The sequence below is a fragment of the Cataglyphis hispanica genome, chromosome 13, assembly GCF_021464435.1.
Source record: "Cataglyphis hispanica isolate Lineage 1 chromosome 13, ULB_Chis1_1.0, whole genome shotgun sequence".
In the NCBI taxonomy this organism is placed as follows: domain Eukaryota; kingdom Metazoa; phylum Arthropoda; class Insecta; order Hymenoptera; family Formicidae; genus Cataglyphis; species Cataglyphis hispanica.
In genome coordinates this window covers 295,337-319,137 of record NC_065966.1, presented here as the reverse complement: position 1 = coordinate 319,137, position 23,801 = coordinate 295,337, and the positions used below count along the sequence as shown (strand labels likewise).

The 23,801-nt window shown below is 34.7% G+C and overlaps 7 protein-coding genes across 12 annotated transcripts in view; 4 read left to right on the top strand and 3 right to left on the bottom strand.

Moving 5' to 3' along the window:
* LOC126854127 (uncharacterized) overlaps nt 1-6,559 on the top strand; it is a 73,381-nt gene extending 66,822 nt beyond the window's left edge. Inside the window, exons 4-6 of one of the 2 annotated variants that reach the window (XM_050600527.1) lie at nt 463-684; nt 875-977; nt 1,204-6,559. In XM_050600527.1, the coding sequence (XP_050456484.1) occupies nt 463-684; nt 875-977; nt 1,204-4,121 (3,243 nt within the window). In that variant the 3' untranslated portion in view covers nt 4,122-6,559. The remainder of the gene's footprint in view (nt 1-462; nt 685-874; nt 978-1,203) is intronic. The other variant, XM_050600525.1, reaches the window with a different exon arrangement.
* Nucleotides 6,560-7,154: 595 nt separating this feature from the next.
* Nucleotides 7,155-13,298, bottom strand: LOC126854132 (ATP-dependent RNA helicase DHX30-like). Of its 2 annotated transcripts, none has more exons than XM_050600533.1 (14): nt 13,222-13,298; nt 12,758-12,883; nt 12,481-12,592; nt 12,310-12,387; nt 12,193-12,220; nt 11,498-11,877; nt 11,193-11,398; nt 10,093-11,112; nt 9,583-9,924; nt 9,230-9,474; nt 8,883-9,099; nt 8,613-8,802; nt 8,425-8,498; nt 7,155-8,293 (listed from the first exon to the last, which is right to left on the bottom strand). In XM_050600533.1, exons 2-14 carry the CDS (start codon nt 12,805-12,807, stop codon nt 8,077-8,079), a joined length of 3,159 nt encoding a protein of 1,052 aa, XP_050456490.1. In that variant the 5' UTR covers nt 12,808-12,883; nt 13,222-13,298; the 3' UTR covers nt 7,155-8,076. The 2 variants fall into 2 exon arrangements, with proteins under 2 accessions (XP_050456490.1, XP_050456491.1); XM_050600534.1 differs by lacking the exon at nt 13,222-13,298 and adding an exon at nt 13,200-13,218.
* A 598-nt stretch (nt 13,299-13,896) lies between these two features.
* LOC126854184 (FAD-linked sulfhydryl oxidase ALR) lies at nt 13,897-15,605 on the top strand. Its single transcript, XM_050600632.1, has 2 exons — nt 13,897-14,486; nt 14,705-15,605. The coding sequence occupies exons 1-2, from the start codon at nt 14,403-14,405 to the stop codon at nt 15,095-15,097; spliced, it is 477 nt and encodes a 158-aa protein (XP_050456589.1). The 5' UTR covers nt 13,897-14,402; the 3' UTR covers nt 15,098-15,605.
* Nucleotides 15,606-15,670: 65 nt separating this feature from the next.
* On the bottom strand, nt 15,671-18,144 carry LOC126854151 (transmembrane protein 145-like). The gene is made up of 4 exons (XM_050600570.1): nt 17,715-18,144; nt 16,747-17,170; nt 16,079-16,668; nt 15,671-15,955 (listed from the first exon to the last, which is right to left on the bottom strand). The coding sequence occupies exons 1-4, from the start codon at nt 17,859-17,861 to the stop codon at nt 15,686-15,688; spliced, it is 1,431 nt and encodes a 476-aa protein (XP_050456527.1). The 5' UTR covers nt 17,862-18,144; the 3' UTR covers nt 15,671-15,685.
* An 804-nt stretch (nt 18,145-18,948) lies between these two features.
* On the top strand, nt 18,949-20,654 carry LOC126854170 (ribosomal RNA-processing protein 7 homolog A). Its single transcript, XM_050600616.1, has 4 exons — nt 18,949-19,480; nt 19,653-19,985; nt 20,070-20,366; nt 20,449-20,654. Exons 1-4 carry the CDS (start codon nt 19,444-19,446, stop codon nt 20,532-20,534), a joined length of 753 nt encoding a protein of 250 aa, XP_050456573.1. The 5' UTR covers nt 18,949-19,443; the 3' UTR covers nt 20,535-20,654.
* LOC126854160 (integrator complex subunit 15) lies at nt 20,520-22,168 on the bottom strand. 2 transcript variants are annotated; one of them, XM_050600601.1, is made up of 4 exons: nt 21,968-22,168; nt 21,198-21,828; nt 20,825-21,126; nt 20,520-20,750 (listed from the first exon to the last, which is right to left on the bottom strand). In XM_050600601.1, exons 1-4 carry the CDS (start codon nt 22,044-22,046, stop codon nt 20,662-20,664), a joined length of 1,101 nt encoding a protein of 366 aa, XP_050456558.1. In that variant the 5' UTR covers nt 22,047-22,168; the 3' UTR covers nt 20,520-20,661. The 2 variants fall into 2 exon arrangements, with proteins under 2 accessions (XP_050456558.1, XP_050456559.1); XM_050600602.1 differs by having other exon boundaries at nt 21,207-21,828.
* Nucleotides 22,169-22,496: 328 nt separating this feature from the next.
* Nucleotides 22,497-23,801, top strand: part of LOC126854155 (retinoic acid receptor RXR) — a 65,205-nt gene continuing 63,900 nt past the window's right edge. Inside the window, exon 1 of one of the 3 annotated variants that reach the window (XM_050600584.1) lies at nt 22,497-22,665. Coding sequence is in view for 2 of the 3 variants with exons in the window: in XM_050600589.1 (XP_050456546.1) it covers nt 22,647-22,665 (19 nt within the window). In the remaining variant the exon portion in view is untranslated. The remainder of the gene's footprint in view (nt 22,666-23,801) is intronic. The other 2 variants (XM_050600589.1, XM_050600588.1) reach the window with 2 other exon arrangements.

The following is a 23,801-nucleotide window of genomic DNA, read 5'->3' as shown; positions in this document are numbered from 1 at the left end:
CTCTCTCTCTCTCTCTTTCTCTCTCTGAGTTCTACAGAAATCATTCATCTCCGCTGGATCACCGCGCGCGTTTAATAATGCATCCAATTAGCGCATTAGTTTTGCGCTCCGTTAGTCCGTGCCATCCCAACTAGGCGAGGTACATCCCACTTTTACACCGTGCCGCTTGTCGGAATATCACGCATTACGATTTCAGTGTATTCTACGAACCGCTTCCACGTAGCCACGATTCTCTCTTTCCAAACAGTCCAAATGTAAGTGGCGTTGCGTTCAAAGAGTCTTTAAATGTTCTCGAGTTAATGAGTATTGATTAATCGCGAGAACTTGAAGAATTCAGTGCGAGAAAAAGTTAGATTCGTCGTTAATCTCTTAAGGTCTGTTTCTCAAGTACATGGAAGACTACCCAACTCTCGTGCACTGCGAATCTCTCTGGATTGACAGTATCCGTACTTCTTTTTTCAGCAAATAACGTCTGCGATCGTTCATCCACACTGCGTGTATCTGGAGCAATCAGAAGGGCTCTTCTCCGCTGGTTCTATTCTGGGCGAGAGGCTACCGGAAGAGGATGTACGGGTCGTGGAGACGGCTGACAACCCGCATCAGCAGGATGTACCGGTTCTTCCAGGTGCTCAACGGAGGAAACTGTACTTCAATCCCGCGTACTTCGATCGACAGCTATTACTGGTAAGTTGCTTAATGGGATGGGGACGGTGAAAGAAAGTTGCTTATCTTCCCATTCGCGCGAGTCATCTGCGCGAATTTAACGTTTTCGAACTCTTGAATGTTTTATTGATGGCTCCGCTGAAGGTCCTATTCGTCTACGTCTACTTGACCAACGACAAGATAATTTGAAAACAGCCTGGCATTTTTTTAGGCCCCACCTCCGGCCGCTATCGAGTTCCTGCTCAAAATCCGAGAAGTCATTTCCATCGCCAAACACAAAATGGCTGCAAAGAGATTTGTTCCTACTCTCAATGGTGAGTTTTTTTTCAAGCAATGAATATATTATATTTTATGAAATAAATAAAATGATAGAGAGCAATTTTTATAATAATATATAAAAGATACTTAAAATGTTATTAAAAATATTTCTTCTTTTTGTGAGATAGATTTCTGAAAAATATATGCCTTTCACTTGCTATAATCAAGAATGATTAATTTCTTTCTTTCTTTTACATTATATCATCATCGTTATCATCATAGGTATCCCGGAAGAAGAGAGCAGTTCAGAACGATGCGAGTCGGCAAAGTCGAGCAAACATCAGCAGAGAGCGATGTCAAACTCCGTCCAGGAAGGTTCGGTCGCGAAATCACGCCGATCTCAACGATGTACCGGATGCCCCGGTTGCAGCAGCGACTCCCCCCGACAGCTGCCCGCGCTTCCCGTGCCCGATCTACCGACCCATGGTGAGAGCAAAGTGCGTGCATGGCTGGAGGACGTGCGGCCGCCGCGACGTAGTTGGCGAGACGCTCAAGACACGCGCAGGAATTTTCAGGAGAACGCGCGGACGTTCGCCAGAAATCTGGAATATCTGAAACAGTTGGCGAAACGCGACTTTGCCGATCCGGACGATTGCCCGAGTCTTGCTGGCAAATCGATATCATCGTGGAAGGACAATCCACCGATGTTGAGAACTTTCCAAAATATCACTGTTAAAAGTGAGATTCTTGGAAACGATGATCGTCATAGCGTATCAAGACGATCGACCAGGTCCATGTTTGACGAATCCGAGTACGATCGTTATGGTCGTGGCAAGCGAATAAACGGAACAACGTTCCAATTCGCCGCTGGAGATGACACGATAAATGCCAAAGTCCGCAAAGCCATCGAGAATTCCTTTATCAAGCAGATGGAAGAAAGCGCAGCCATAGAGAACGAGGTGAAAGAAAACGCGAAAGACGACAAGAACAGCAAGAGCGAGGACGAATCGGCAAAGACAGAAAGATCGTCGTCCAGTAACACTGAAAAATCAGAGAAATCAAAATCGCAGCTGTCGCAGAACAATTCCCCTCCAAAGAGATCGAGGAAGTCGAAGGCGCCGAGCGCGCCACCGTCGAGGAAGAAAGAACTTCCGGACATGATCAACGAACTACCCGGCGCGAAAAACACCGCAAAACGCATCATGGACGCTGTGATACGCGAGATGGTGGACGTAAAAGCGTTGGATCATCACGCGAAGTCATCCGATCCCGCGACAATAGGCAGCTATGAGGTGGACAGTCTCGAGCGTTCCAAGTGCAGCAGAAAATCATCGACATCGCCAGACCAGTCATTGTCAACGGACAATCAATCGAGCCCGGCTTTATCAACGGCATTACCGATGGATGAAGAGCTGACGATGCAAAACGCCGTGATCAACACTCGTACTGGCGAGATGACGCTGTCGAAACTTAACAATCAGATCCTTGTTCAAAGAAACTGTTACAATAGTTTACCGGAATTGATCAGCAGCCAGCGATCGGAAGCATATGCGTTGGTAAGTGAAGTTTACGTGAATGATGGTTACGCCAGCCCTGCCTGCAGCGACGACAGCGGTCCGGAGATTCAGTACGAGCCGGAGAATCCAGGTCACTTGACCATTAGAGTACAAGATTCGCCCGAAAATTACGTTAAGCTTGATGAGTCTGAATATGAGCCGGATACGCTTGATCGAAAGCCAATGAAGCTACGAATCAATGACGACATGCAATACGAACAGGCAGAGACGATTAATGAGGTTTACGTGGATTCGTTAGAGCGGCCAGCCCAGATCCTGCTCAGGAGCAAGGGTAGTTTCCGCGACGATAATTCCATGGCGCGACAACGCTGCGGTCACGGAAGTCTGCGAGAAATCTACGAGGCAAAGATCAAGTCGAATTTGAAGGAACTGCACTCGACAATACAGGATCATAGTCACGATACCAAATGCCAAATGAATGGCGAATCGAGTGACGGTACTTTATCGTGGAAGAAGTGCAAGTATCTGACACCGGATAGTAGACAAGCGAAAAGACAGCGGCAACCGCATAATCAGCCGGACGTGGTGCCATTGCCGCCCACAGAAGAGATCTATCAACGGCCGAAGCCGCCGCGACGCGTCGAGGAATCGAAATTGCTTCTGCTGCCGCCACCACCAGCATCATCACCGTCATCGTTTCCGTTAAAAAACGTTCGGGACAGGAGACTTGTCGAAGCGGGTGACCCTACGACCAGCAACGGCGCTCCTGTCCCGAAAGTCAACGGATACCATGTAGGGAACCAGACGTGTCTCTGCGCATCGCAGATTCAATTTGTCGATAACATCGCGTCTGAGTACGAGGCTTACAATGAGAAGGACATTACCTTGATGGGATTGACGTTTCTTGATGAGAGCATAGATGACCGTATCGTGACAAATGGTTGCAGGGATTGTCCATGCGAAACACGAATTGAGATCGAAGATTTTGAGAACAGATACAGGTTTTACGAAGACCAGATTGATGTCGAAGAGAAGGTTTTATCTCGTGGGACGAGAACAGCACGAGAGAAACGGCCTGCCACAAGCTTTTCTCATCACAGAAGCTCTGCGAGGACTAGGACACGATCATGGAGCATTGATGATCATTGCCGAGAGGACCAGAACAGACTAGTTAACAGCAGCAAAGCGCAAAACGGTTCCAGAACGAGGCAACTGATAAAAGGTTTCTCGAGAAATTGCGATTCCGGCGCGAGCAACCTGATGCTACCGTTGGTAGCGGACAAGCGACGCAGTCATGTCAAGGTCGAAGACAGCGGCTATCTCAGTAGCACCGACAGTAACGGTTCCCGCAAACGACTGTTGCGACACGAGGTGAGTGTGTCCGAGGAGACCGATGAGACCGAATCGGTATGCGATGGCGCCGAAAGCGAGAGTGGTGCCGAAAGCATCGGCACCGACAGCGTATTCTTTGGCAATTTTCGCAAACTGTCGGAAATCTCCAAGAGCGCCGACTCAGGTGTAGATCTAGACGGAAAAATACCGTCCTATTATCAGCCGTTTTTTGGCACGAGAAGCGAGATGGTCCTGGAAAGAGCCAACTTTAGTGCCAGCGATAGCGAGACTGAGAGTCTTGTCACTGTCTTGCCTCCTTGTAGCAGTCAGTGCAACAGTTTGGTATCATAACCGAAGCTTTCACTTTAAGCACTTTGAACATCTATTTAAAGATTTTATGGAAGGATCTACAATAGCACTGATATGCTACCATTTTGCTTAAGAGAAACTGCTTATATTTTCAAGTTGCCCATTATGTTTAATCACAAAAGTCATCTAATTTCTGTTTTTGATCAGATCCATTTTCTTAAAAAATTTTAATACATTCCGGTATAATAAAACTACGCAATTTTTCTTGAAGTGCGGTGATGATATTTCCATCAAATCAATGATGAAAGAGTTAGGTATACATTTAAAAAAATATTATTTATAAATATTATATTAAATATTATTTATATATTAAAATCATTATAAAGAGAGAGGAGAGCACTCTGAGAGGTATATTTTTCCGTTGTTGCAGATTATGAGAAAGACATAATTATCATAATATTTTGAAATAAGAATATCACAAATCGTAAATATTAAGACAATTTTTCATCAATATTCTCTATAATCTCTATAGTCTCTGTTTTTAGCCTATTTTTTATTAATACATTTACATCATAGATATAACATTATTTTTAAAGTAGAAATCAAAAATTTTGCCATCATACAGTAGATAGAATATTTAATATTAAATTTAATATTATTAGAATAACAAAATGCGTTCGCATTATTAAATTTTTGAATTTTAGTAAATTGAAAAATGTCACATAAATTTTGAATTTTTACAGAAAATTTCTAAGGCCAGTATAAAGAAACTAACTTACAAATTAATTATAAAATAGATAGTTTATAATAATTTTATAAGAATATTACGATACATAATAGAAAGTGCTATGCGCTTAAAAGAGTTCATTAAGCGGGTAATTAATACGTACTTGTCGCTCATTTCACAGGACTAAGAATTGAGACTCTTCTGTGTGTGCGGTTTTATTACTTTTTATATTAATATATCTTCAAATAAATTATACGCAAACGTTCAAGATATCTTTATCAAATAACACACACATAGGTACGTCTAGTACCTACACACATACATACATCTAGTTTAATTTATTAAAGAAAAATTTAATGAAATATCACATTAAAAAATTTTAGAAATGTACAATATATATAATATAGTAGAACTAATTATATCCATCAAATAATTTCTTTAATGATACATATATGTATTACATATTTATTTCTATTTATTACTTTTTATTGATTATGTATAGTCTATTAGACAAGATATGTGGAATGAAGGTGATAGCGTTTTTTATCATAGACATGACATCATAGTGATAAGAACGCGTTTAGTTATGTATTCTTTTTTAAAACGAACTACAATTCTTCTTTATCGAAATTATCGCAATCATGATAATCAATATATTAAGCGCGTTATTGGCCGGAAGTGCAATATTAGTACGTAATGAAGAAAAAAACTGCACAAATTATAAATTAAGTAAATATAAAAGTAGTTCATGGATACAGTTACTGATACAATAGAGTAGAATTATTTCAAAGCAAAATGAATATTCACAAAATATGAAAAGATATATTCTACAAGAGTAATGATAGCACAAAAATTAAATAATTAATTAATACGGCATTTTATTTTTTTATTATAAATATTTTTGAATAAACGCCAAATTTTTTAATGATATATTTTAAGAAAAAAATTTGTTCTTTCGAAAAAGATAATATAGCTGAAGAATAAGCAATGTAAATAAGCAGAGAGCAATGATATCTTGCCAAAAAGGTATTAATATCGTATATACAATTTTCAGATAACATTATTGTTAATTGCTATGACAATTATTGTTATTGTTTCTGTTCTCTTTCTCTATCAAAACTGTTATTATTATAGTTCTTAGAAAATAGTTTATATGACTGATATTTCATCGTCTTTTTATTGATGAACGATCAATACACAGATTAGAAGAAAATTATGTGTAACACTATATAGAGACTCTCTGTATATTTTATACGACATAATTTATTAATTTAACACAAATTTATTTTACACACAAACACATTTGCTTTGAGATATTTTGTCTTTTTATATGTTACAAACTCTTCCAAAGCGAATGTGTTAAGATTTTTACTTTATGTCGACAGAATCGTGTACTTAAGATACATTTGTCGTTAATACCTAAAATAATTTTAAATTAGAAGCAATATTTTTTGCAAAGTTATATATTTTTATAGTTGTAATTATCTTTTTTAAAGTTTTATATATTTAATGATTTTATAAAATTAATATATTAATAAATTAAAAATTAATATATATTTCTACATATTTTAATAAAATTGTTATAATATCAGAAGCGCACGCTTCCATGTACCTGCCAAATGTAAATATTCGAGATAGATTTTAATATATATTGTTATAAATGTATTTATTTATATTATTTAATATCATTTTGCAGATGTAATATGCAATATTGTTTTAATATAAAAAGTATATTTTATATAGAATGTTTATACTAAAACATAAATATATAATATATATATATATATATATATATATATGTACATATATGATATATTTATACAAACATGCCATTACGATCGTAAATATTACCGAGAGTTCCAGAACATCCAATAAAAAAATATTATATTAGTTTATTTATTTCCTCAATTTTGACTATAAATTAATTTATTGTATATTATTTAAATCTATTAAAAATGATGTATAATATATATTATTATGATTTAGAATTCACAATGAAATATGCACGATGCCAACATTTCCTGAGTTATGAATAAAAAATATTCCTATATATATAAATTTATTAATAATTATTATTTATTAATTTTTTATAAAGCTTACATAGATATTCGAGAATTAAATTCTGTACACTATTCAAATACTCACGAGCGATCGTAATGTAGCATAAAAAAAATTTCATGGGAACAAATTTTGATAATTGCTCGAACATTTTGGCGTGGGTAAGCTGGTGTCGGTAGGTTTCGGGTGCGTTAAAAAAAGTGCTACGCGCTTTTTTTAATAAAATAAAATATGTATTATCAAAGAGATTTTCGATAAAGCTATTGTTAATGAAATATCAAACAATAATGTGTGTCTCGACTTTTTTATTGCGTTATATGATTATATTGTTCAATATCTTGTACTTTTTAATCGAAACGATGTTGTTATATGTCCTAATTACAAAAAACATCACACGTGATTGTACATATGTTTGTAACAAATTCTTAATATTTTATAATAAAAACTGTTAATGGGAAAAAGATGCAGAATGTCTAATTAAATAATTACGTATATGTTAAAATGTGTAAAAATGTTTTCTTCGCATTCTTCCTATAATGAAGAATAAATATATTATTTTTTACAATCATTATTATTGGAATGTTAATGTCATCTTTTACCTGATTATATTCTTTCAAAAACTAAACAATCTGTAAACAACCTGGAGATATAAACTCTACATATTGTATTGTAAACTTACATACTGTACACTATATTCAGAGGCTTACATACAATAACAAATAAACAAACAAACCAGAAATATCCAAAATCTTAAACGTGGGAGTCACCAAGTCTCTTGGATGCATAACTATTCTTTTCCGAAATTTTTTACTTTATTATTTATATTTACCATTTGATCATGTTACAGTGATAGTGCATAAGAAAACAGAAAATATCACATTTGTTGAAACCTCTCTTTAATATGTGTGTGTTGGGATCAACTTTAATTCTGTAGTTTACATATAAAGAATGAAATTTTAAATTAAATTAAATTTGAAGCAAAAGATTCCAACATAATTTTTTTAGCAATTATCTAACTTAATACTATTTAGCTTTAATATTTTTGTAATTATTAATGTTTTTAATGTATTTTTATATACATATATATAACAAGAATACATAATCATAAATTATAAATAACTCTATATGCAAAAAAGATAGTGTTACTTAAAACTTCAGAATTATTATTATTATTATATACAATATATCATATTATATACATTTAAGACATTTTTATATTTTATCATTTTTAGAAATTTTTTCATCTGCATTTTCTATGGACTTAGACGACACATGCAGAATTTCTGAAAGAGTTTCAAGTAATTCATCTTTGTACTCAAATATTTGCTTTGAATCAAGATCATTATATTCGACAACTCCCTGCTTCTCCAATGAGTACTGTACTAATGACCACATAATATTCTTAAATTGTAAGAGCACATTAGCGGTCCTAGAAGAAAATAAATACAAGATATAATAAGAATTTTAGAAAAGAATAAAAAATTTAAATAAATTGAAGTTCACACGCAACATATACACACTGAAGAAAAGAAAGATGAATATATATATGTAAATACTCACTCCTTGTCACAAGAAAATCTTAAAATATATCGTGGATTAATCTTAATTACAATTTCTATTCTGCCATCATTTTGCTGAAATCCAAAATAAATTGTAAATTGTGTATTATTAATTACACACACACACGTGCGCGCGCGCACACGCGCCACGCGCCACACACACACACACACACAAAATTATTTAATTACCTCGTAACATCGAGTTTTTGCCTGACTAAAAAGTAATATTGACAGAGACGATATCATGCTTGTTTCACGAACCACTGTACCACGTCTCATTTCGCAATGCGTACTATTAAAATATGTCAAGTAAGAAGATGGCCAAACTTTCCGCTTATAATTAACACTTTCTCCCGAAATAACAACTTTAGCACGACTCCTGAAAAAATAAAATTGCAAATGAAGTTATTACAAGTCGCTTTTTCAATTTAAATCTGCATTTATATAGAATTTGCTTACTGAGTTCGAAGTTCATTGACACCCTTTCTCAGAATTCCATTTTTGAATCCCATGTCTTTATGTTCTATCAATTGCTGTGTAGCAGAATATAACAAAGCTCGTACTAGTTCGTCATTATTCTCATATTTATTCATTGCATCGTCAAAATTATCAAAAGTTGTATGTTTGTTCAATAAACGGTTTTGAATCAGTTGTTGAATAAACGTATTTCGAATCTCTGCAAAATTGTGATTTTAAATAATTTAAAACAGATTTATTTATATACATATAGATTGAAATATTGAATTGTATAAACCCAAACAGCAATCATTAAATAGAAAGTTGTAATTTATGGAATTATTACTTACGACTTAATATTTCCATTCTGTTCTGCCGAAGCTTCATTTGTTTACAGAACCTTGGTACTAAATATGAACTCGTGGTATGGTGTTTAAACCATTGCTTATATATCCATGCCATTGCAATATGATCACTAGATGGATGATACAATTTTTTATTTTCCCTGATTTCAGACTTGTGATTCAGTATACCATAGAAAAGATTGTTTTCACTGGAGAATACACCAGCTATCGTTACAATAGGATGTATGCAACTATTGTAAAACAAAATTACTCATCATTAATATGGAAAAGATAATGATTTTGACATACAGATGAACACACACACACGCACACACACCCAAAATATTATTTAAACTTACTTGAAAATAGAGGAATATACCAATGCTTTACTAAATTTAGGATGCATTGGGAATAATGCTATTCGTTTACCCAATGCTGTAAGATTCTCCTCGTCATCCAAAGCTCCAAGATCTATTAAATTCTTTACCGCCTTCTGTATTGAAACCAGACTAGGCGGTTCCAACAAGCCACTCAAAAATTGATCTGCCTTTTCGTTTGTATACGTTTTAGTATCGAGAACTACTTTTTCTAAAGGATTACATAACACTTGCGGCAATGGATGTGGCTCCAATTTTGCATACTCTGCTTTTGTAATTATATGATAACTTTCACCAGGTTTAACTCGCCCGGCTCTTCCTTTTCTGCATTAAAAAAAAAATTATTATCTCCATATAAATCATATTTTTAAAATATTATTTTTTATATAGATAAAAACTTCAATTATAAAGACACATTTATGTTTCTTCAAATATGCAAATAATGCAATTTTATTACTGTGCAATGTATATTTACTCATTTCCTATAATTACCTCTGATGAATATTTGCTTGAGAAACCCAGCGATTGCTTATATACAATAAATCTTTATCATTATCCCATCGCGATTCCTTTCGTATGGCAGAATCTATAACGTAAACCACGTCACTAACGGTGATGCCAGTTTCAGCAATGTCTGTAGCCAAAATAATCTTCCGTACGTCCGCAGATGTATGCTCGAAAATCTTGCGCTGCGCGCTGTGCGATATTTTGGAATGGATCGGCAAGATTAGTTGTTTTTCCTTTTTAAGCGGAAAAGACTCTAGCATATTCTGCACTTGTGTAATTTCATTCCATCCAGGTAAGAAGCACAAAATAGCACCAGGCGATTTATTTTCAGAGATCCATTTTATAATCTGTACTATTTTTTCATAATCAACTAGGAGCCTTTCATTTTCGTCATTTTTATAACGATGATAACCATACTCTCGGTATTTTCGCATATTTGGTAAACTCTCGATATCCTCTAGGAAATGCATTTTTACGGGGTATAATCTACCAGGTACTTTAACAGCAGGACAATTGAAGTATTGTTGAAACATGTGCGCGTTTATAGTCGCCGACATAATCAGGACTTTTAAATTGGGATTTATTTTTAGGGCCTTCTTGAGTAAAATCATTAACATATCAGTATCGATGTGACGTTCGTGTGCCTCGTCCAAAATAACGTGAGAACATCCTTCTAAACCGGGATTGCTCTGTAATTTTCTCAACAATATACCTGTAGTACAAAAGAGTATCCCACCGAGTTCCCTTGGTAGTACTTGTTCTAATCTCACTTGAAAACCCACAACATCTCCCACTTCTTCTCCTCTTTCATGTGCGATGCGATCCGCAAGAGAGATCGCCGAGATTCTACGTGGTTGCGATACCAATATATTACAATCAGTAGCATTTCCATTCCTTGCAAAACTATCTATAATAAACTGAGGAACTTGAGTAGTTTTGCCACAACCAGTATCACCTTGTATCAATAAAACCTGATTGTTTTCTAATTTAGAGAGAATTTCATCCCTATAAAATAAATAATCTTAGAAATTATACATATCAAATACATGCACAAAAATATAAAATAAATTATGTATTTGTTATACCTAAATTTGATGATTGGTAGATTAACAGCTTCATCGGTATGTCTTTCAAATAATCTATGTCTCAATGTTTTATTACGGTCATCAGTATTTATGTAATCAGTATTTGCTTCTCCAAGAATTGAATGATGGTGAGACATGTTCTGATGTAATAGATTGTAGGTAACATTATTGGAAACATTTTCTTGTGTTGTCATGTGACGTATTTTCTGGATATTACCATAATATAAATTAAAATTTTCAAATACACAATTACACAAATTATAGCGATTTATTCATACTTTAAAAATTGTAATAAAAAATGTTACCGTTTCATAAGTTTCAATCAAATATGTCATCTTATGCAAAAGTTCAGAATTAAGACTTAAATCAATAGGTTTTAATTGCATTTTCTCCATATCCATGTTATCATAGATAATAGGTTTACCATTTTTCAATTTGCCATTCATTTCCAACCACTGTAAACATTTGAAAGCTGCATTTTTAATAGCTACTCTTTTGGTTTTACCAATACTTTTAAAAGACATAGGTTCTGGCCATTTAATATCTAAAGTATTTTCCCATAATGTAGAATTCTTTATTCCCACAACACGTGAAGTTAATACTGTTTTGTCGTTAAATTCATGACTGATTATTGTGTAAATGGACATTAGAGAAGATTTGGGATCTGGATACAACCGTTCCAATCCTAAAATTTTCAATCATTTCATTAAACAAATTAAATTAACAAACATATATATAACTATAAATAATATATAAGATATATAAGATATATACTATATAAGATACATAAGATATATATTCTGTAAATTTACTTCTAAAGCTTCATATATTTTACAAAAATATTATATATGAAATAATATATGTTTTTACTAGCAAAATATAATTCTATATTGTCCGCATCATTTAAATTACAAATACTCTGCTTTCATAATTTATATATATATATTAAATTCTAGAGAGAATAATGTTATTTTAAATATAAAAAATGTTTTATACATACTTTTTAAGGATTCCTTATTGTAAGTTTGCTGCAAATTCAAATTTTTGCATTTCAATAAATTTTGTTTCTTTTAATACATAATAAAAATCCTATTATAATGGATTATATATTGCTTACCTCTTTCTCTCCCAATTTAGTATTTGAATGCAAATTGTTTGTATTTGTTACATCTTCATATTTTGTAAAGTCCTTTATCTAGAATATTAAAACATTTAAATGAGTAATTCTTTTCTTATTGAAAGATAGATATTATCTTTAAAACTTGTACAGTTATATTTTTAAATGTACCTTAGACAAATTGTTTTTATCCTTTACAGAAACACAATATTGTACTGCACAATGAACACGTGAGTCTTTAATCACATCCTTATATAAATATGATATATGACAATGCTTAAGCCTATATAACAAAATAATAATCATTGTTCAAAAATTTATATTTATACATAAAGATTATTAATGCAGTTTAGTAGTTATTAATTAAGAGTGTTAAATTAGAAATATTGATGAGTAAAGCTGAATATTGTAGTCTAAATTAATTGTATATAGTCATTGCATTACATACCATTTATATGCTGATCTTTGTCCGGCCAGTATTAAAAATGTTCCTGACATTTTGTTATACTGTTTATTATATTTATAGATATATAATTTATGTAATTTTATATATGTATTAAGCTCGCATTTTTTTCTGAAAAAGAAAATTATATATTTCAAATCTGTATTCAATGTTGAGGCAAATTGTGTTTAATTTAAAAAAAATAACGTGAAAAGTTAAAGATTCATGTTTCGATTGTCGAATAAATTTTCAATTCATGTTAATTCACATGGTCCTAAAGTTTGCGTTTTCGTTAGGTTAAACACAAACACACTTATCCCCTATAATAAAAACTAATGACGATTTCGAATGTTTATGACAGCATTTATGGATTATAAAGAAATGCCACAAAAGTATTTTTATTCACATAAATTAACTGACATGTGTTACTTAAAAAAAGAAAAACTACCGGTTTTATATAGTATTCTAACCTAAATGATTGTATGATGTTCTCGTAACAAAATTGCGTAAAACATACAATGTGATACCAATGATGCGCTGCCGTGGGATTTTTCCCGCATGGGAATCTCCGTGCGCATGCGTAAGTGACGTCAAAGCTATACGTCACGCGTCACCACAGACATACCTAGCTAGATGCAAGTTAGGTGCTCGAAGATTCCCGCTCCCCTAATTTTCCTGCGTCTTTTTAGTGAAATAATAATGCGTGTAGTGTGTCGACTGTGTCGTTATTAATATGTAATATTATTAATATGTAGTATAATTAAAGTGTAATATTATTAATATGTAGTATAATTAAAGTGTAATATTAAAATAATATTAAAAGCGTGTGTGACAATAAAATTTAAAGCTATGAATATTTTTTTGATGACAAGACTATTATTATATATATTTAATTATTTAATTGTTATTTTATTTCTTTAATAAAAACATTTCTTGATAGAAATATTCCTTACAAATTTCTTCATTTATATTTCTTTTATCGCTGGGAGGGTCTAACGATACTTTATATTTCATCAAACTAGGTACATTAGTGAACAATACGTAGCGTTTACTTAGTACGCATGCGCGACTTTATTCCCACGACAGCGCATCACTGCGTGATACGTGAGCAAGCAATCTGATTTTAGCGCCATAGCAAGAAATTTATCAACTGTAAAACCTAAGAGTTTATTCAATGTTGGAACAACAGAGAAACAATATCTATAAATTTTATATACAAGATATATATATATATATATATATATATATTTATTATATTCTTTTTTTTATTTTAATAACTATAATAACATTCTCATTGACGAAATATTTTTGTGCATCACCTTGTATAGAATTTTAGGTTAGGTTTGAGGGTTAAGGTTGAGTTAGATCAGATTACATCATGGAATCGAGTGGCCTACGGCCGCTGTAAGAGCGGCAGCTCGTATCAAATTTTTAGTGTTACAAAGACATGTTTTTAATTATCATAAATCCGTTTCACTTTGACTACGTCATGAATAATTTTACCGAATATATGCAAGGATTAAAAAAATCTTTGATGTCAATCTTATAACTGTAAGAGAGGAAAGGGAGGTTATGCTGCGTAGAGTTACGTTAACCTGTCTACGGTGACACATTGAGGATCTTTACGTACATATATATAAAGTGCTACAAAATGTCAAATGAAAAGCCGTGTCGTGCTTGCACGGACTTTAGAACCTGGGCGAAACATCAGAAAGAAGCCTACGACTCGCAAAAGGTGAACCAGCACTTCGTAAAATAATTTATTAATATTTATTCATGCTCAATAATCTGATCTTGTGTCATCAGATTCTATGCAAAAGTTCCTACTCTTATTTTTTAGATATTTTATATTTTTTATTATTTTGTAAGAAATGTGTTATATAATTATAATCATTTTATGATACCATTATAATCATGATGTAATTATCATTTTAAAAATTGCATTTTATGTAGGAAGCACAGAAAAAACAAGATCAAACTGCAGTTACCAGTAATAGTATTCGAAACAATTGCCCTTTAGACAAAGATGAATTAGGTTCAAAGTCTTGGGCCTTTCTACACACTATGGCTGCATACTATCCTGATAAACCAAATGAAAAACAGAAGACCGAAATGAAGAACTTTTTTCATATAATTTCCGAATTTTATCCTTGCAATGTATGTGCGGAAGATCTGCGGGAACAATTAAAACGCACACCACCAGAGACTGACTCGCAGGAAAAATTAAGTCAATGGCTATGCAGAATCCATAATGTGGTAAATAAAAAACTTGGAAAACCAGAATTTGATTGTAAATTAGTGAATCAAAGGTGGAGAGATGGTTGGCTAGATGGTTCTTGTGATTGATGATAAGTAACAATAGTAATTTTCAAATGTACAATGGGACCTGAATATAAATATGGATTATTGTATAGATAATTATTAATATCTTTTTACACTTTAAACACAATCCATTGGTCTCAGATTCAATTACATAATATGGACATATAAAAAATGTAAAAAATGAAAATTGATAACAATACATGTTCTTAAAAAGTTTTTCAAGTCCATCTTTTTTCCTGAAAAGATGGGATAAACTGTTATTCACTTAAAATAAGAAAATGTCTGAAATTGCATCATGCATTTTATTATAAATATCTTTGTGACGAGATAAGATAAAAATCTTATATATGATTCGAAATTGTTTATATAGAAATCTTTGCCAATATAGTGGCAAAAAAATCAGTATTGTTATTAACATTATTTAATTATCTAGATTAAGATATCCATTTTGATAGGATTCAATGCAAAATGTGTACAATGCTGCGCATCATTGCACTATGTATAGTAAAAAAATATACTGATATCACAAAAATTGCTTTTCTTTAGTAGCCACTGCAATAAGAATGCGTTCCGCCAATGGTAGCACTTTTCTATCTACTTTTTTTTTTTTCATCATGATTGATTAAGAAAAGCCGGTGTACGTGTGATAGTAAATGCTGTGACTGCAGTTTGAGAACCAGGCTCATAGCTGTGATCTTGCCCTGCACCACCTATGGGCACAACTTGGAATGTCCTAATGTGGAATGGAAAACGCTTATTGTTCACAGATGGTCGAGTTACATACAAAAACGTTATGTGACCTAAGAAGACAATGCAAAGGGAGCTTCCTTTGGCGACACTCTCTCTTACCCATTGATCCACAAATAGAGTGATGGTCAATATCTATAGACAAAAAAATACATATTTTATAAAATATAGAATATTTTGTTCAAATAGGATACACACATACGCACACAAATGTTCAGAAATTACTTGATTAAAATAAAACTTGATGTATGAATATACCGTTAGGGGATGACACAGGAACCATGTTGATCCCAACATAATCAGTGAAAAATAGAAATGGAGCTTTGTGTTCAGCTTCCTGATGGTCTTGAAACAGCGAGTGACAAACACGAACCAGGCGATCAATTTCAATGCTATTATTCCATAACCTGGTGGCGATTCGTAAATATACAGCACCAATCCGGGATCGAAAATCTCAGATTGATATATGTACAACGACATTTGACAAACAGCAGTAACACTAGTAAACAGTATGAGCCATCGGACTTGGGTCGACGTGAGGACGCTTTTGGTAACCGTGTAACCGAGCGCGAGCAGCAACATAAGCACTGTGTACAGAGTCTCGGAGGACGCTTCCAAGAGCTGGCCCAACAAATGAGCATTCTCGGCTGACACTCCTCTTAGGCCGAGATTAACATAACTGTAAATCTCACACAACAGGCCCAATAACTGACATAACACGGAAATTATAAATAGCTTGTAGGATATATGCAGTAGCCTCCTGGAGCGTAGTCGCAGCGCTGTGTAGAAACTGAGCGTGGTAACTATTACGTAAATACAAGCGGTCGCTATCAGCAATGGCAGTATATCTGAAAACGAAAGAACGAGCACGATTAAGGAACGCTATTCCGAGTCTCGTCGACTGTTGTAAAGGTCAAATTACTTGCAGAATTCATCTGCGGAAAAATGTTCCTTCCAGAATGTGCCGATTGGCGCGTTAGTCAACGATATCCAATACGTGACGTTCAAGCCTGTCTTGGAAGAGCAGTCGGCTAAAGCTATGAACCACCATCTCGGCCGTGCCGAGATGAATCTCCTTTGACTTTCGCAGCGAACTATACCATCGTCGCTCTCTAAGCATCCCGACAAACGTAATGACGTGTTCAAGGGTATTATTTGACCGTAATCGATATTAAGGATACTCTCTTTTTCTTGACAGGTCTTATTGGAAGGATAGACGGTGGGCCATTGATGAGGTCCATCGTAGTAGAGCAACAGATTCAAATCGCGCTCCTCACCTCCTAATTGAAAGTGATATCGGAAAGTACCGCGTTCCGTTAGAAAACAGAATCTTGCGACGAATGCCCAATTCTGAAAATATGTCATTTCTATTATCTACCATATGTCTTTAATTTTACTTGTCAAAGCTTGTTATTTTATTGAAAAGCAATAACAGCATAAAGTCGGATTTTTACATCAGTCAATATTGTTGCCTATATATTAATCATACAATAACAGTAATTACAAATATAATTTTTATACTATTTCTCTCACTGCATTTAAAGATCTTTTTGTGATACATAGTAAAATGTGTGCTTAAAGTATACAAATTATATAGACTTTTGATTTGCTAAGATTTTCATCACAATATTACCGAAATTGTGTATTAAAAAAAAAAAAAATACGATTAAATATTCGGTGATTAATTTTCGCGTATTTTATATTAAATCGCACACAAATCTAATGAAAATTTATTCAATCTTCTTTCAGTTGCAACGTTGAATCATTCTCTGCGCGCGATAGTATCGACCATGTTAAACCTGCCTCCCCAAGGGATAGATCGAAGTTTATTCGCGCTATAAAATCGCGCGGTTCTCCGCTTGTAAATCAATCTGTTATTGATATATGCATTTACCTCGCGTGTTACCAAATTGCCACGAAGTATCTTGGCATCGACGTGTTGTCGCGACAACGGCAGATGCGCGATCGAAAGGAGTAACAGTAGAAAGGCCAGTTTCGAATTTTGAATGCGCGACCCTCCTGCGACAATTCCTCCGCACATAACTACTGTGATCGTTATGGACGCGCACTGTCAGCGGTCGGGCAAGCACCTTGATCAATATTTCTCGGTACCATACAGCTTGTATAACGAGCATCGATTTGATTGTTTGCGCAAAAACAGGCCGGCGTTTACAAGATTGTTATCATATAAAAAGAGCGAGTTTGAAATTTTATATGCGTTTATTTATATATTTTTTTTTAATATTTTTTCTTTGCTATTTTTCTGTAATCTTTCTATTTTCTTTCTTTTTTCTTTTTAATATATTTAAATATATATATATATATATATATATATATATATATATATATATATATATATTTATTCTATTACTTTAATGCAGCAAAATGCAATTGAAATAATATCAAAAAAAAAGAAAGAAATCTTAGGCTTTCTTGTATATTAATCCTCTTTTACTTCATCCTTCATCGCAGTTTTTACATATAAAATGAAATAGATAATGATTTGAGATTCTGATGACTAAAGAAAAAGGAGGCAAGTGAAGGGTAAAAGCAAGATAAAAGAATGCAGTTAAAATAAAGGGCGAAAAATTTTGGAATTGACGAACAAGAATTACATACTTTTACGTTTTTAAATCGATTACGCACGCTAAGTGATTCGAATGTCCCTGACATTTGTGTCGCTTGCATGTATTATTATATATGCATGTGCAATGCGTCATTTTCTCGCCAGTTTGAATTGATTATTTGCGATACAGCGAGGAAAAATAACAATTCATATTTGTCGTAATAATATAATGTCATATAATGTTATATTGATCTTTTTATTAGAGAAAGAAAAATTTTTTAAATAAGCATTACATATGTGACTTTTATTTATATATTTTTATGCAACTTTTAAAAGTTTTTCTCTCTATTAATGTATATATTAGAAAAAATATATATGTATATACATATATATATTAAAAAGTATATAGGATATATAAAAATATATTTAAAAAATTAGAAATTTAATACTTTTATAAAAATAACGGGAGAGCAACGTGCAAGATAAGAAGAAATTAAATTTAAAAGATTTTTCAATTATTTTTTAGAACGAACAGGTTACTTTGGAAAGTAATTTTCGACTGTATTACTCTTTAAAAGTAATTATAATTATTAAACAAATATATTTTATGTATTATATAAGATATAAAATAAATTAGTTGTTTTTCAAAAGTTTACTTTTTTACATATCGGGGATTGGGGATCTCCCCGAGAAATTCTCTTTTCTCAATTTTCTCTTATCTTTCATTGTAAGAATACATGCGCAGAATGTCTAAAACCTGTAATATGAGATAGATATATACATTTAAGTTGCAGAGAAAGAGAGGACAAACAAAAAAGTGCAAGAAATTTAACTATAGAGAACAAACCTATCGAATCGGTGTTTATATCTCCCATGTGTCTATATAACCTTATTCGTTTTCATTCTATTCTACTAGAAGTATTTAGAGCATAAGCTTATTACTAAAATTGATAGAATAATATAAAAGAAATGATAAATAAAGACTCGGTAAATGCTTAGTTGGATGCGCCCGTTTTAAATTTTAATAAAAATACATTGTAAGAGAGAGACTTCAAACATGAAAGCTAATACACAAAATACAAAAGGTTTTAAAAGTAAGTTATATCATTGTTCTATACATATATAGTTGAAAAAAAAATATATATATATATATATATATATATGTAGAAAAAACTTTATATATATATATATATATATATATATATATATATATATATATACACATAAATTGGATTATATTCATGATAAACTTATTTTGGATTATAGCATTATGGATTCGCTTCGACATAGACAGTTCGGATAAGCATCAGCTGTTTTTTAAGGAACATTCTGTAAGGAATCAAGAACCTGAATATCCTAGGAACCAAACTCTTTTTGTATTAAATGTACCACCATATGCAACCATTGACTGTTTGAAACATGCATTTACTAAGCTATGTGGAGATGTAAATTTAATTACATTTTCGAAAGCAAAAGGATTCAAAACTGCATATATTGTTTTTAAAAATGAATCTTCCTTGGATAAAGCGATGGAACTGTCAGAAGATTGTGTCATCACATTGAATAATGATGAAAATATATGCCTTACAGGATTAAAAAGTGAGTTATATTTTATTAAAATAGTAATCTTATATCTCTTAAGTTATATATCTTCTAATTATTTCTTTAATTTTTTTCAAACAGAATGGTGTAAAGAGTACAATGATTCTATATGTGATGAAGAAATAACAAAAAAAGAGATTGAGGAATATTTAACTTTATATGACAAGCAGATAGAGGATCGTACTGCAAAAGAACAGAGTGCAGAAGAGGACGATGATGGTTGGGTAACTATAGCAGGTGGAAAGAAAAGAGGGCAATTTGCACCATCTAGGAAAGAATCTACCATTGGCAAGGTGCAACAAAAGGAAGAACAACGCAAGAAAAAGAAGCAATTACTTAATTTCTATACTTTTCAAATTCGCGAAGCAAAAAAGCAGAGTAAGTGTAATTTCAAATTAAATTTTTGTAATACAAAATTTCATTTAGAGACAAATTCAATTTATACGATGCTTTTTTTTAGATTTAGCAGAATTACGAAAGAAGTTTGAATTGGATAAGAAGAGACTGCAGGAATTGAAATTAAAACGGACATTCAAGCCTTTTTAGGCTAAAAATTAAATGTATAGTAGTTAAATATTCATGTATAATTAAGTCCAATAAAATTGCATCTTTTTATGTACAAACAATAATTACTAAATTATCTGTGAAATAAACACATTGTCATTATAGTGTCTCAAGCTGCTTTAGTTGCATAAGTTTGTAATGTCCATTCGATTAAAAAATGCTGATACGATAATGGTTGCAAAAGCGCCAATAGTTCTTCTGTAACAAATGTTAAATATATATTAAAGCGTTAATACGAACAATTTTTATATGTGTGTATAAAAGATATATACGTTTATTTCCATAAATACAATTTGCAGACATGGCCGCACTGACAGCTTGCGCAAGTCGCTCCATGGCTAAATCACGCGAAGCCGTATCTATGTTTGCACGATTTTGCAAGTTCGTCGTTAATAAACGAGTGGTAGATGCCAAATGCTGCGCCGATATCGCATGCTTGTTGCTACCGCTGCTATTTAGACGCAATACCGAATCCATGAGCAACTGCTGAACTTTTGAATAAAATTTTCGCGTCTCTTGCTGACCCTCCTTATTCTCTGCGGCGTCATGACGCAAAGGACTCAATATGCACCACCTGTGAGAAAAAAATAACTTGATATTAAGACGTTTTTATTTATCATTATTGTATTGAAAAAGTTACAGTACATAAAATACCTAAACAGGCCTGCTATAGGTGTTATCGGTGTCATTGGAATTCCACCAGTGGGCAACGCTGGATTGTCCATTAAGGGAGTCAATAGTAAACTTGGATTCTCATCAATCCATTCACCTAGCAATCTGAGCAGCTCCATAGGTGGATCTTTGTCTTCATAAACTTCACCTATTGCCGTTAATAAGTTTGCGGTGAAATGTGGCGCGAGTACAGGTAACTGCTTCAGTTTATCGATGGATTTTGGCGTAAGTACAAAATAATCATTGAGTATATGCCTTGCCAATCCTACACTTTGCACCGAAGTGGAACCCAATTGCTGCATCCAGATGCCAGCAGCGTTCAGCACCGCTTTGTTTTGCGTGGCAATTGCCAAAGATACTAGGTTACCTAAAGTCTTATATCTGGAACTATCTGCTGGGAAAAGCGATAGAAAGAGAGCATTGCGTACTGCTGGCGTGCCACCTGGACTTTGAAAAAAGTCGCTCATAATTTCTATCAGTTGCAATTCTTGTATCGCCATGGTCATGTTACGTTTCTTTCGTTTCTCTATCTCTCCAAACACAAACTCCGAAATCAAGTCCATTTGTAGATCGACTTGTTTACCGGGTCTGCAGCAAAGTATTTCTTGAATAAAAAAAAAAAAATAATAACAGTTATATATTATTTGTAATAATATAATTTATTTATAATACATCTATATGATTTAGTTACAGTCTCTATGCACTGAAGTTATTATTGTCGAGATAACCTATGCTATTCATACCGATTCTGCATAGAGCTTCCCTGGCGCAATAAGGAAAATCTAGCTTTCTGAGAGCTTGTTTTACATCACTCCCGGTCATTATAATGCAAGTATAATTGCAAATTATACATGAAATTATTCAATTTTCAGCGTTTACTCTCTTTGGACAGAAATATTTATATATACATTCATATATATAGATATATCATGTACATCGCATGACAGATGACAGCGCTAGCGCGTGGCGGGGGCGCGAGCGTAGCGCGGCCTGGCCGCCCAGTGGCGCCGCCAGCGAGTAGGTTGCGAAGCGCATTATTAGTCAAAACAATCCGCCGAAATCCGCGATCTATTTTTAGGTCGCGCCCACCGGAGCCTACGGTGCAACGGCGTTTTTCTTCCCCGCAGGCCCCCCGAGGTAGAATTCGCGCGGCCGGTGCCCTTCCGCGACGCCGTCTCGCAGCCGCGGTAAAAGGTTCAACGACCCCCCTCACGCCTCGGATCGTGACAGGCCAGGGAGCCGTGCGGTCGAGAGCGCGGCCGGCCATGTTTATACTGTGGTGAGAATTTTCGAGCTGACCGACGTGAGCCAAGAACGGGTCCTCCTCTCCACGTGCCACACGCTCGCCAGTGGCGAGATCCCCCGTTTCAAGCCCCGTCTAGCCCCGGGAGTCTGCAGCGCAGCATCTGCAGGAGCGCGACGATGGAGTCCTCCGAGAGAGGTAAGTTCGCTCGAGAGGATGCTAAAGTCCCGCGTGAGAAACGACAATATTGTGACTATGACACAAATCGCACGACGCCCCCCCCCGGGGGCAATGGCAGTGTCAGGGTCGAAACGGAACTGGTTCAGTGACCGCGTTCGCTCGCGACGACAGCGCGGTTTCCGCCATCGTCGCGTCTCCGTAGTCGTATGCATCCGCGGTCGAGGCGATTCACCCGAACGTCGTGACGGTGGATGACCGTCGCGGGCGTCGGGATCGCCGCTGAAAATCGCCGCCGCGATCGAATCTATGTCACGCGGCGTGCTTTTAGCGCTGACTGTACGCGGAGTGCGTATAGTCCTTCCCGCGTCCCCCGCGCAACCGTTCATATCTCGCTCGCTCGCTCGTGCTTTCGACGAGAAAAGAAAGAGTACGCGAGATACACCTTGGGGGCATCATCCTACGGTTGATTGCTCGCGGACACGTGGAAGAAATCCGAGACTATCCCGCCGACATTTTCCCGGTGTTGAGATATCAGGATAATACCACCAGGGTGTTCCGTGTTGCGCAATCACCGCGTGCGACCATAACTGCGTGTCTTTAACCTACATAGGGGCGGAGGGGCTAGGGCAGTGCGCTGAATCGGAGTCACGATGTCGTCTGACAACGGCGGGCGCGCACACGTGAGGATTATTATCGCTTGACCGAGTACGGCTGACGGCCTGGTCTGGCTTGGCCTGGCGACCGCGTGCCATGCCATGCCACGTCGCGACGTGGCGACACCTGCCGACCGCTCGTGCGCGCCCTACCTCAAGCTACCGCGAATTAACCCTCCCGCGTCGTCGTCGTCGTGCAACCCCCCCCCGATAGCGCCATCGTCCCGATCCAGCCCTTCGACCGTGAAACGAAGCGTTGGAGAACTTTCCACTTTTGCCGGAATGACTTTTCACGCAAAAAAAAACAGGTGCCACGACAAAAAGGTTGAAAATAAAATTTTATCATTACACTATGAAACCTCTTCGTATATAGGATTAGATGCGTCTCAAGATACATCTGATTACAATAAATTCTTTTATTTATTTCACATTGAATGTGACTTATTCATTGTTATGGGCCGAATTATGTAGAAAGTTTAATTATTTATCGGAGTACTTTTC